The 14,346-nt window shown below is 30.0% G+C and overlaps 1 protein-coding gene across 1 annotated transcript in view; it reads right to left on the reverse strand.

The window, feature by feature from the left end:
• Positions 1 to 1,320: 1,320 nt before the first annotated feature.
• LOC119605627 (homeobox protein invected) overlaps positions 1,321 to 14,346 on the reverse strand; it is a 142,068-nt gene continuing 129,042 nt past the window's right edge. The window contains exons 3-4 of the mRNA XM_037958841.1: positions 2,301 to 2,488; positions 1,321 to 2,194 (exon numbers count right to left, since the gene is read on the reverse strand). Of these exons, the coding sequence (XP_037814769.1) occupies positions 1,883 to 2,194; positions 2,301 to 2,488 (500 nt within the window). The 3' untranslated portion in view covers positions 1,321 to 1,882. The remainder of the gene's footprint in view (positions 2,195 to 2,300; positions 2,489 to 14,346) is intronic.

Genomic DNA, 14,346 nt, shown 5'->3' on the forward strand with positions numbered 1-14,346 from the left:
GAACAAAACTAGAACAAAACTAGAACAAAACTAGAACAAAACTAGAACAAAACTAGAACAGAAGTAGAACAGAACTAGAACAAAACAAGAACTAGAACAGAACTAGAACTGAACTAGATCTGAACTAGAACAGAACTAGAACAGAACTAGAACAGAACTAGAACAGAACTAGAACTGAACTAGAACTGAACTAGAACTGAACTAGAACAGAACTAGAACGGAACTAGAACAGAACTAGAACAGAACTAGAACAGAACTAGAACAGAACTAGAACAAAACTAAAACAGAACTAGAACAGAACTAGAACAGAACTAGAACAGAACTACAACAGAACTAGAACAGAACTAGAACAGAACTAGAACAGAACTAGAACAAAACTAGAACAGAACTAGAACTAGAGCAGAACTAGAACAGAACTAGAACAGAACTAGAACAGAACTAGAACAGAACTAGAACAGAACTAGAACAGAACTAGAACAGAACAGAACTAGAACAGAACTAGAACAGAACTAGAACAGAACTAGAACATAACTAGAACAGAACTAGAACAGAACTAGAACAGAACTAGAACAGAACTAGAACAGAACTAGAACAGAACAGAACTAGAACAGAACTAGAACTGAACTAGAACTGAACTAGAACAGAACTAGAACAGAACTAGAACAGAACTAGAACAGAACTAGAACTGAACTAGAACAGAACTAGAACTGAACTAGAACTGAACTAGAACTGAACTAGAACAGAACTAGAACAGAACTAGAACAGAACTAGAACAGAACTAGAACAGAACTAGAACAGAACTAGAAAAGAACTAGAACAGAACTAGAACTGAACTAGAACTGAACTAGAACTGAACTAGAACTGAACTAGAACTGAACTAGAGCTGAACTAGAACTGAACTAGAACTGAACTAGAACTAGAACTAGAACTGAACTAGAACTGAACTAGAACTGAACTAGAACTGAACTAGAACTGAACTAGAACTGAACTAGAACTGAACTAGAACTGAACTAGAACTGAACTAGAACTGAACTAGAACTGAACTAGAACTGAACTAGAACTGAACTAGAACTGAACTAGAACTGAACTAGAACTGAACTAGAACCGAACTAGAACAGAATTAGATCAGAACGAAAACACAGTTAGAACAGAACTAGAAAAGAACTAGGACAGAACTTAAACAGAACTAAAACTGAACTAGTTTAGAACTGAGCTAGACTAGAAGTAAACCAGAACTAGTATTTTTTAAATACGTTTTTTAATACCCACCGTTTTAACAAAATTTTCTTCAAATTAAAACCACAAGTTTTTTTATATTTTAATATAATTTAATTTATTTCTTTTTTTTTTATTTCAAATAACTAATATAAACAATATTTTGAATCAAAAAATCTTAATTAAAAAAAAAAAATAAAATACTTAAACTACGACTAGAAACTCAAAGATTTTGTTGTTTTTTTGATACACTCGAAAATTTTAGAAAATTTTAAAAATGAAATTTTTTTAAAACAATATTTCTCGAAAATCTCTAACACTTTGATGTGTTTGCATAATAATCGAAAAATTATCTTTGAATAGTTTAAATTTATGTTTTGCTTTATAGATAAACAATTTTTGTTATTACTAAAGTGTTTTCGAGTGTATTTTCACTTTTCCTCATCGGCCAAAAATAAACTTTGCAAAAAAATCAAATGATATACATATTTTTAATTTTTACCTATTTCCTAATATTGCTTGCATTTCAAAATTATTTTACTTTTTCAGTAATTAATTTTTATACACAATTAACAACAACACTTTTTTTCGTATTTACACACACTTTTGTTTAAAAAAATTCTATTTTGTACAAAAAATTAGGTCCATTTTCCACTCATCAAAAATTCTAAGAAGTAACTGCACTTGCTGCCTGTTGCTGCTGTTGCAAGCTATTTGTATTATTATTGCTGTTGTTCTTTTCTCGCTCTTGCAACTCTTGCAGTTCTTCCTCTTCTCTAGTCAAAGGTATGGTGGAGTGATTGTAGAGACCTTGAGCCATTAATTGCAGGGCCAAGGGATTCTTAACGCCACTAGACTTTTTCAATTTGGCACGTTTATTTTGAAACCAAATCTTAATTTGAGCTTCATTTAAGCCCAATTCGGAGCTTAATTGTTGGCGACGTTTTTCGGTTAAATAACGATTTTCATTAAATTCATGCTGTAACGAAAAGGAAAGAAGGAAAAAAGAGTAATGAATGGTATCAAAATTTTATCTTAAATGGGAAAAGCTTTTAATAAATCTTTAAAATGATATTCCAGCTTACCTTCAGTCTTGCTAATTGTGAACCACTAAATGCTGTACGCGGTCGTTTATCTTCGTTGTTATTTGCAGACGATGTTGAACTGGGTGAGTTGGCTTTTTCGACCCCTGCTGCACTAGATGCTGTTGCTGCTGCTGCGGCCGTTGAGGAGTTAGTTGATTTTGGCGCTTTGGGTTTTCTTACTCTAGGACCTGAAATTACCATGATGATGTGAAACAATTAGAAATTTGTTTGCTAACAAAAAGACCATAAAAATTCCTTAAAGCAAATAAAACAAACATAATTGCGCCACAATGACTGGCCAACAACCACTGACTTTTGAGTCAGGCAACTGGGAATCTATGAATTTGTGCATTTAATAGGTCTTTAGATTTGAATTCATTAACATGGATGAAAGACAAAACGTACGCACTAAATTACCACTACATCTAATAAATTTTGCTTAAAACTTTCATGTACTTGTTGGAGGTTTTTTCGTAACAAAAATATTCGTAGAGTCCACAAAAAAAAAAAAAAAAAGATTTATGAGGAGTTAAAAATTACACGCTAAAAATGAAATAAGCAAAAATACGTGGACTAGCAAATAACCAACCAACTACTACCCTTAAAAATCTCTTAATGGTATAATGAATGAATGATACAAACAAATTAATGAATTTAGGGTGGAACTGAACTAGAACTAAACTAGAACTGAACTAGAACTGAACTAGAACTGAACTAGAACTGAACTAGAACTGAACTAGAACTGAACTAGAACTGAACTAGAACTGAACTAGAACTGAACTAGAACTGAACTAGAACTGAACTAGAACTGAACTAGAACTGAACTAGAACTGAACTAGAACTGAACTAGAACTGAACTAGAACTGAACTAGAACTGAACTAGAACTGAACTAGAACTGAACTAGAACTGAACTAGAACTGAACTAGAACTGAACTAGAACTGAACTAGAACTGAACTAGAACTGAACTAGAACTGAACTAGAACTGAACTAGAACTGAACTAGAACTGAACTAGAACTGAACTAGAACTGAACTAGAACTGAACTAGAACTGAACTAGAACTGAACTAGAAACTGAACTAGAACTGAACTAGAACTGAACTAGAACTGAACTAGAACTGAACTAGAACTGAACTAGAACTGAACTAGAACTGAACTAGAACTGAACTAGAAACTGAACTAGAACTGAACTAGGAACTGAACTAGAACTGAACAGAACTGAACTAGAACTGAACTAGAACTGAACTAGAACTGAACTAGAACTGAACTAGAACTGAACTAGAACTGAACTAGAACATGAACTAGAACTGACTAGAACTAGAACTGAACTAGAACTACTGAACTAGAACTAGAACTGAACTAGAACTGACTAGAACTGAACTAGAACTGAACTAGAATACTAGAACTGAACTAGAACTGAACTAGAACTGAACTAGAACTGAACTAGAACTGAACTAGAACTGAACTAGAACTGAACTAGAACTGAACTAGAACTGAACTAGAACTGAACTAGAACTGAACTAGAACTGAACTAGAACTGAACTAGAACTGAACTAGAACTGAACTAGAACTGAACTAGAACTGAACTAGAACTGAACTAGAACTGAACTAGAACTGAACTAGAACTGAACTAGAACTGAACTAGAACTGAACTAGAACTGAACTAGAACTGAACTAGAACTGAACTAGAACTGAACTAGAACTGAACTAGAAACTGAACTAGAACTGACTAGAACTGAACTAGAACTGAACTAGAACTGAACTAGAACTGAACTAGAACTGAACTAGAACTGAACTAGAACTGAACTAGAACTGAACTAGAACTGAACTAGAACTGAACTAGAACTGAACTAGAACTGAACTAGAACTGAACTAGAACTGAACTAGAACTGAACTAGAACTGAACTAGAACTGAACTAGAACTGAACTAGAACTGAACTAGAACTGAACTAGAACTAAACTAGAACTGAACTAGAACAGAACTACAACAGAACTAGAAAAGAACTAGAACAGAACTAGAACTAAACTAGAACTGTTCTAGAGAGACATGTTGTAGACATTAGAGACGTTTAAAAACGGATGTTGACTTTTTAACATTTGAATTAATTGCTGCTGTTGTCGCTGCCGTTTTCTTTTTTTGTTTTGCTACCAACTAAACGACCCACCAACCTACCGACCAAAACAGTTAACATACTTACTTACGATTTTTCGTTTGTGCCATGGCATCATTTAACACTCGCATTACCAGTGTAGATTTATTCATTTAATCGAGTTCGTAAGTAAATGAAATGATATTAGGGTGGCACCTGTTCTAGAGGCACTAGTTCTTGCTCAGATATACTTCAGTTCTAGTTCAGTTCTAGTTTAGTTCTAGTTCTGTTCTAGTTCTTTTCTAGTTCTGTTGTAGTTCTGTTCTAGTTCAGTTCTAGTTTAGTTCTAGTTCTGTTCTAGTTCTTTTCTAGTTCTGTTGTAGTTCTGTTCTAGTTCAGTTCTAGTTTAGTTCTAGTTCAGTTCTAGTTCAGTTCTAGTTCAGTTAGTTCAGTTCTAGTTCAGTTCTAGTTCAGTTCTAGTTCAGTTCTAGTCAGTTCTAGTTCAGTTCTAGTTCAGTTCTAGTTCAGTTCTAGTTCAGTTCTAGTTCAGTTCTAGTTCAGTTCTAGTTCAGTTCTAGTTCAGTTCTAGAGTCTAGTTCAGTTCTAGTTCAGTTCTAGTTCAGTTCTAGTTCAGTTCTAGTTCTAGTTCAGTTCTAGTTCAGTTCTAGTTCAGTTCTAGTTCAGTTCTAGTTCAGTTCTAGTTCAGTTCTAGTTCAGTTCTAGTTCAGTTCTAGTTCAGTTCTAGTTCAGTTCTAGTTCAGTTCTAGTTCAGTTCTAGTTCAGTTCTAGTTCAGTTCTAGTTCAGTTCTAGTTCAGTTCTAGTTCAGTTCTAGTTCAGTTCTATTTCTGTTCTAGTTCTGTTCTAGTTCAGTTCTAGTTTAGTTCTAGTTCTGTTCTAGTTCTGTTCTAGTTCTTTTCTAGTTCTGTTGTAGTTCTGTTCTAGTTCAGTTCTAGAACTGAACTAGAACTGAACTAGAACTGAACTAGAACTAAACTAGAACTGAACTAGAACAGAACTACAACAGAACTAGAAAAGAACTAGAACAGAACTAGAACTAAACTAGAACTGAACTAGAACAGAACTACAACAGAACTAGAAAAGAACTAGAACAGAACTAGAACAGAACTAGAACTAAACTAGAACTGAACTAGAACAGAACTAGAACAGAAATAGAACTGAACTAGAACTGAACTAGAACTGAACTAGAACTGAACTAGAACTGAACTAGAACTGAACTAGAACTGAACTAGAACTGAACTAGAACTGAACTAGAACTGAACTAGAACTGAACTAGAACTGAACTAGAACTGAACTAGAACTGAACTAGAACTGAACTAGAACTGAACTAGAACTGAACTAGAACTAGAACTGAACTAGAACTGAACTAGAACTGAACTAGAACTGAACTAGAACTGAACTAGAACTGAACTAGAACTGAACTAGAACTGAACTAGAACTGAACTAGAACTGAACTAGAACTGAACTAGAACTGAACTAGAACTGAACTAGAACTGAACTAGAACTGAACTAGAACTGAACTAGAACTGAACTAGAACTGAACTAGAACTAAACTAGAACTGAACTAGAACAGAACTACAACAGAACTAGAAAAGAACTAGAACAGAACTAGAACTAAACTAGAACTGAACTAGAACAGAACTACAACAGAACTAGAAAAGAACTAGAACAGAACTAGAACTAAACTAGAACTGAACTAGAACTGAAGTATATCTGAGCAAGAACTAGTGCCTCTAGAACAGGTGCCACCCTAATATCATTTCATTTACTTACGAACTCGATTAAATGAATAAATCTACACTGGTAATGCGAGTGTTAAATGATGCCATGGCACAAACGAAAAATCGTAAGTAAGTATGTTAACTGTTTTGGTCGGTAGGTTGGTGGGTCGTTTAGTTGGTAGCAAAACAAAAAAAGAAAACGGCAGCGACAACAGCAGCAATTAATTCAAATGTTAAAAAGTCAACATCCGTTTTAAACGTCTCTAATGTCTACAACATGTCTCTCTAGTGTCTATTTCATTTAAACATTTATTCATTACGATAAAACACACAACAGCAATTGAATTTTCGTATATTACGAAATTATTTATTTTGTGAAAATAATTAAAGTTTTAACTATTTGGCAAGTCACTGAGGAGTCATTTGAGAAAAAAAATGAAAAACAATCATTACAATGACTTTAAAAATTAAATGAATTTGTAGTGCATGAAGTGTTAAAAGGGAAGGGGAGGTTGCAAGGAAATCAATGATTGAGGCGTTGGTTTTTGAGTTAAGAAGTTTAAAGTTCTAGACACTGGCAACCAAAACAAAAAAACTGTCTATGTCTAGTGCGTAAACTGACAGGAAGGAATTAAAAAGCTAATTTTTTGTTTTTTTTGCTACATGATTACTCTAAAACTGTCAGTCAAATTGTTTTAAAAACAATTTTAATTTAATTTTGAAATCTAAAAGAAATTTCTTAAATTTTTATGAGAAAAAAAGGAAAAGAAGATGTTTGTGAATATAATTGCTGTAGCAAATATTTGTTAACAGCTATTAAAGGAAACTTCTTTAAGGAATTCTTAAGGACGTACAACATTTTCTATTGTAGACCATTTAATAAATTTTAAAAATTTCTTTTAAAAAAATATAAAAAATTTTTGGTTTTTACTAACGAGCATTCTTTTGGTTGCCACAACTAATTTCCTAAAAACAAAAGTGAAATTAACTTTAAAAATAACCACCCTTCTTCAATTCCAGCAACCAGCATTTTCTTCTCTAGACATTCATTATGAGTAAAAGTGAAATTTCTTTGGTCAAAAAAAAAAAAAAAAAAACCCAAAAACTATCATTAGTAAAATGTTAGTTTTGTTACACATTTTATCTTTGAACATAAGAAACAGAAACAGTAACAGAGTATAACTTGATGACATTTTTCTGTAGCATTTGAAACATCTTTTGCGTTGACCACAAGTCGTTTTTAATTGTTTTCTAGTTTTTGAGTTATTTCTTTTAGTTTTTATGTGCGGAAACTACTTTCGTTTTTTAAAATTTGTAATAAATGTTTCAAATACTAAGTATGGAAAAGAAATTCGTTTTATTTTAAAGTTGTCATTGATTTATGATGTTAACAACAAGAAATTTAAATTATTTTTTTATTGTCGTGTTATTTTAAAGGACCATTTGCAAGAAAAGGATACTTTTGGGGGGAGAGGAGGAAAAAAATGAAATTCTAACATAAATTTTATGTAAAATATTTGACCACTAATTGCATTAAAACTTGAAAGCTAAAAAATACTCCCTTCTAAGCTTTTTTTATAAAAGCTTTTAGTTCCATGAGAAAGCTTTCTATAGAAAATTTTTCGTTTACAAAATTTTCCATAGAAAACTCTTCAATAATAACGTTTTTATGGAAAACTGATAAATACATTTTCTTTAGAACACTGCTTGAGATAAAGGGTTCCATAGAAAACTGTTCAATAATGAAGTTTCTTTAAAAAAAACTGATCAGTATTGAAACTCAATAGAAAACTGCTCAATATTAAAGTTTTCCAGTTTTACTCAATAAAAAACTTTTTTGTTTGAAGATAAGAAAAACTGCTATATAAAAATTTTTTATAAAAAACTGTTCAATTATAAAGTTGAAAAAAACTCTTCAATAATGATAATAAGAGTTCCATAGAAAACTGTTCAATAATGAAGTTTCTTCAAAAAAACTAATCAGTATTGAAACTCAATAGAAAACTGCTCAATAATAAAGTTTTCTGCTTTTATTCAATAAAAAAGTTTTTTGTTTGAAGATAAGAAAAACTGCTCGAAAAGATCAATTTCTAGAAAACTGCTCGATATAAAAGGTTTTTATAAAAAACTGTTCAATTATAAAGTTGAAAAAAAAACTCTTCAATAATGATAATAAGGGTTCCATAGAAAACTGTTCAATAATGAAGTTTCTTCAAAAAAACTGATCGGTATTGAAACTCAATAGAAAACTGCTCAATATTAATGTTTTCTACTTTTATTCAATAAAAAACTTTTTTGTTTGAAGATAAGAAAAACTGCTCGAACACAAAAATTTCTAGAAAACTGCTTGATATAAAAGTTTTTTATAAAAAACTGTTCAATTATAAAGTTAAAAAACTGTTCAATAATGAAGCTGCCAATAGAAAACTGCTTGATATTGAAGTTTTTTTTGCAGAAAACTGCTCAATTATGATACATTAGTTACAAAAAACTGTCATATTATAAAATTTTTTAAAGAAAAATAAATACATAATGAAATTTTATATAGAGAACTGCTCAATAATGATGGATTTATTACAAAAAAAACTGCTCTGTTAAATAATTTTCTAAGGAAAACTACTAAATAATTAAGTTTTCTATAGAAAACTGCTTGATATTAAAGTCTTTGCTGAAAACTGCTCAATAATGATGGATGTTTTTACAAATAACTGCTCTATTATAAAATTTTCTAAGGAAAACTAAAAAATAATTAAGTTTTCTATAGAAAACTGCTTGATATTAAAGTTTTTGCAGAAAACTGCTCAATAATGATGGATTTGTTACAAAAAACTGCTCTATTATAAAATTTTCTAAGGAACAACTACTACATAGTGAAGTTTTCTATAGAAACTGCTTGATATTAAAATGTTTACAGAAAACTGCTTAATGATGTTGTATTTGTTACAAAAAACTGCTCTGTTATAAAATTTTCTAAGAAAAACTACTAAATAATGAAGTTTCCAATAGAAAACTGCTTAATATTAAAGTCTTTGCAGAAAACTGCTCAATAATGATGGACGTTTTTACAAAAAACTGCTCTATTATAAAATTTACTAAGGAAAAACTACAAAATAATGAGGTTTTTTTTATAGAAAACTGCTGAATATTAAAGTTTTTGCAGAAAACTGCTCAGCAATGATGGATTTATTACAAAAAAACTGCTCTGTTAAAAAAATTTTCTAAGGAAAACTACAAAATAATTAAGTTTTCTGTAGAAAACTGCTTGATATTAAAGTTTTTGCAGAAAACTGCTCATCAATGATGGATTTGTTACAAAAAACTGTCATATTATAAAATTTTCTAAGGAAAAACTACAAAATAATGAAGTTTTCTATAGATAACTGCTTGATATTAAAGTTTTTGCAGAACACTGCTCAATGATGATGTATTTATTACAAACAACTGCTCTATTATAAAATTTTCTAAAGAAAAACTACTAAATAATGAAGTTTCCAATTGAAAACTGCTTGATATTAAGGTTTTTGCAGAAAACTGCTCAATAATGATGGAATCTTTATAAAAAAAACTGCTCTATTATAATATTTTCTAAAGAAAAACAACTACATAATGAAGTTTTATATAGAAAACTGCTTGATATTAAAGTGTTTTTCTAGAAAACTATTCAATGATGATGGATTTGTTACAAAACACTGCTCTGTTATAAAATTTTCTAAATAAAAACTACTACATAATGAAGTTTTCTATGGAAAACTGCCTGAGATTAAAATTTTTACAGAAAACTGCTGTAAAAATTTGTTACAAAAAACTGCTCTATTATGAAATTTTCTAAAGAAATACAATTACATAATAAAATTTCCAATAGAAAACTGCTTCATGTTAAAGTCTTTGCAAAAAACTGCTCAATGATGATGTATTTGTTACAAAAAACTGCTCTATTATAAAATTTTCTAAAGAAAAACAATTACATAATGAAGCTTTTTATAGAAAACTGATTGATATTAAAGTGTTGCCAGAAAACTGCTCAATAATGATGTATTTGTTACAAAAAACTGCTCAAAGATGAAGTTTGTTTTATAGAAAACTTCTAGATTATAAAAGTTTCTATAGAAAATTCCAGGATAATGCGGTTTTCTATATAGAACTGCTGGACAATGCAGTATTCTGTAAAAGAAACTGGTCAATGTAAAAGTTTTCTGTAGTAAAGTGCTTAATGTGAAAGTTAATATGAAAAACTGCTCGTAGTGCGAAAGTTTTCTATAGCAAAACATCGCGATGTGAATGTTTTATGGAAAGCTGCTCTATGTGAAAGTCTTCAGAAAAACTGCTCGATTATCAAGCTTCAGAAAACTGCTTCTTCAGATTGCTGCTCGATGACGATGTTTTCTGCAGAAAAAAGCTCGATGTGAAAGTTGTGTATAGAAAGTTTTCTATAGAAAACTGATCGGGTTTTAAGTTTTCTATAAATAACTGCTCGATGATGATGAGTTTCTCAGAAAGTTTCTTGTGAATGTTTTCTATAGAAAACTGTTAGATCATGAAGTTTTCTATAAACAACTTCTCGATTTTGAATTGTTCTACAGAAAACTGCTCGATAAGAAAGTTTTGTATAGAAAGTTTTCTATTGAAAACTGATCGATTTTAATGTTTTCTGTTCGATGATTAAGTTTTCTATAGAAATCTGCTCAATTATGAAGTTGTCTAAGAAAGTTTTTCTGGTCCGATCTTAATCATTTTCAATAGTCGTCCCTGGGACAATAGAAGGTCATGTACCAAATTTCATTGAATTATCTTCGAAATTGCGACCTGTTGTTTGATTACAAGGTTTACATGGACGGACAGACAGACAGACAGACAGACAGACGGGCGGACATAGCTAAATCGTCTCAGAAAATGATTCTAAGCCGATTGGTATACTTTAAGAAGGGTATAGAACCAATATTATTGTGCGTTACAAACATCAGCACAAACCCAATATACCCTCCCTACAAAAATGGTGTAGAGTATAGTTATCAGCACAACAACTTACCCGCTTTAAACTTAATTTTTAATTAAAAATTAAAGACATCAATACTTACTTCTGCCTGTAAAGAAATAAAAAATATACAAATTAATTTCATTTAATATTACAAATAAGAAAAAATCGATTTAAATTTAAAACTAATAAAATTAACAACACAATAAAATGTGTAATCAATAAAATGTTTTTAAACCATGAAAAGAACAACTTATTTTTTTATCACATATCTCACAATATAGTGAGGAAAAGAATAAGAAAAAAAGAAATTTTGATTAAATTCCTTAAACAAAGAATAAAAGTAAGAAAGGAAGATAGCAAAAAAGCTGAAAACAAAATCTTTGTAAAATGACATTAAAGGAAACTGTAAAACGTGCAAAAATTTCTAACAACAACAAGGAATTTCTGCAATAAACAGTAAGACAGACAGACGGACAAAACGGTAACTGTCTGTAAAAAGATTTTATTGAGGATTTCTTAGTCGATATAGATTCTATAACAGAAAATGCACGTACATTTGAAAAATGTTTATATAAAGCAGTGATGCCTACTATACTTAAAGTTAAAAAACGCTAGAAAATAAAATATTCACTTATCTATATATATAAAAGAGTAGCGTTACGGCTAAACCTAGAATCATGAAATTTTGACAGTAGATGTGTTTTTGGTTATATAGATCCACTAAGCAGGGATTTTTGGAAATTTGTACATTTAGGGGTAAAAAAGGGAAAAAAACGGGTAAAACAGGTTTTCTTAATTATCTTACACAATATTAGTGATACAAGAAAAATTTTAAATGCACCTGTATCTACTCTTAAAATAAGCAGATGGGTGTCTGGTACTTTTTTGAAATTCGTACTTTTAAGGGGTAAAAATGTGTAACAAAGGTGATTTTGGTACCTTTTTTGGCCCTTTATAACTTTTTAACTAATAAACAAAATAACATTTTTGTAAATATTTTGAATATATCTCCCAAAATTAGGAGACACCAGTTTCGTACTTTTTTAAAATTCAGCACTTTTTGGGTGTAAAAGGGAGGAAACTGTATTTTTGGTACTTTTTTTAGCACATTAAGAAAACTTTTTCGATTTATTGAAGTATTCCTATTAAATTACGGACTAACTCTGTAATATTTATTGAAACAAAATGTTTGCTATTTCACTGGGGAAAAAAGTACCAAAAAGGGGAAAAAACGGGAAATTTAATTTTATTCAAACTCATTGAGCCAATTTTTATAAAATTTGAAAAAGCAGTTTATATACTCACACAAAATAAGCTATTGGTATATTATTTTGGAATTCGAGTACTAAGACCTATATAGGACCAAATTTGAGTAAATTGTTTGGTACCTTTTTAAAAGCACAATTTGTCTGGAACAAATAAATGCAGATTTGAATCGTTTGAGTTTTATCTGCGATATATAGATTTAAGTACGGAACATTTTGTAAACTTAATTCTCGAAAAAGTATATTTCTAAGCGAAAAGGGCAAAAATTGTACTCTTTTTATTAGTACTTTCCACTTAGGTAAAATTTATTCCACTATTGGTACTTTTTCTTTCTTCAAATTATACTCTTTGTATGTTCTGTAATATGAATTCAAAACACTTGATTATTAAACATACACTGTCCTCATTGAATAAGATTCTTTAAGAGAGAACTTTTTAGTACTTTTTGAATTTTCTAAAATATTTAACCTAGGAACATAAATTTTAACAAACATGGTCTTGACTGAATAATATTCTCTAAGTGATTACTCTTTGGTACTTTTCCATTCTTAAAATGGTACCTTTTGGTTTCTCTATAATGGTTAACCGGAACACATCCTTATTAAATGAGAATTTATTGAGAGAGATTCTTGTACTTTTTCATTTTTCCGATGGTACTTTTTGATATTTTTACGATATTGAACATAGAAATATAAAATTTAAAATGTAGAGACCTTAGTGAATGACAATCTACTGAAAGGGACTTTTTGTACTTTTTCATTCATCAAATTATTATTTTTGGAATTGTATATAATATTGAACACAAAAACATAAATTTTTTGATTAAATGAAAGGTATTTTATAGTATTTTTTTTTCAAATAGTACTTTCGAAATTTTCTATAAAATTACAAGCTTCTTACTGAATGCGAATTTATTCAGGTGATATTTTGACGTAAAAAACTAAAACATTAAACAAATTTTTAATAAATTTTAATTTTCTATAAAAGTAAACAAAATTTTGTATGTACCTATTTAATTTTGATTAGGGTAGCGAAGCACCCAGGGTATGCTAGTGTTTATATAAAACAGTGATGCCTACTATACTTAAAGTTAAAAAAACGCTAGAAAATAAAATATTCATTTACACTTATAGAGTAATAAAGAACTAATTACTGTTAACACTACTTTGTCACAAATAATCATGAGTTTGTCATGAGTAAGCATCAAAAATCATTCTAAAAATCTTTTCTACAATTGACAACACTGTTTTGTATACGTGTAAATTGAGGCGAATTACATTACATGCTTTTCCGATAAAAAAGGAAATAAATTTAATCGTTGGAAAAATTCGAACAAATCAATTTAAGAACAACAACAATGATTTGAAGCTTAACAAATTACATTAAAAAAACAACAACAACAATAATACCAAAAACATTAGATAAAGTCTGGGTTTCACATTCGCATACGAAAAAAAATCCCGGGCAATTTTTCTTATAGCAACAATTGAACACGTGTTCACACCAATGCCCCCACCCCCTGTTCACCCATGACTCTGGCTGATGTTGAGAATGATGTGACGACAAAAAGATTGAGTTGGTATAAAAAAATAACAATTTGTGTTCTTTTTATCTGGGATTTCAATTTCACACTCTTTTTTTCTTCTTCAAAACACTGCAGACTTAAAGGCCATTTATAATGTTCTAACATCTTTTGATGCAGTCAAGTGTCAAAAAATACAAAAAAAAAAACCTTGAACCTGTCATTGATACCCAATTTATGTATATATGTAAGCGATTGTGTGTGTGTTAAACTTTACACTTTAAAATTTATTGGCAAAGATATTTTTCAAGTCCAGTTAAATTGAAAATTAAATAAGGGATGTTTGTTTAATAATAAACCCAAACTCTCACTCCCAAAGTGTTTTTAAATAATGTTATCTTTTTGGCAAATTTTAAACAACATACCAAAACGTATGTTTTTTTTTCCTAATTTA

The sequence above is a fragment of the Lucilia sericata genome, unplaced genomic scaffold, assembly GCF_015586225.1.
Source record: "Lucilia sericata isolate MDLA Ls3-8-SP2 unplaced genomic scaffold, ASM1558622v1 Contig000504F_arrow, whole genome shotgun sequence".
Classification (NCBI taxonomy): Eukaryota; Metazoa; Arthropoda; class Insecta; order Diptera; family Calliphoridae; genus Lucilia; species Lucilia sericata.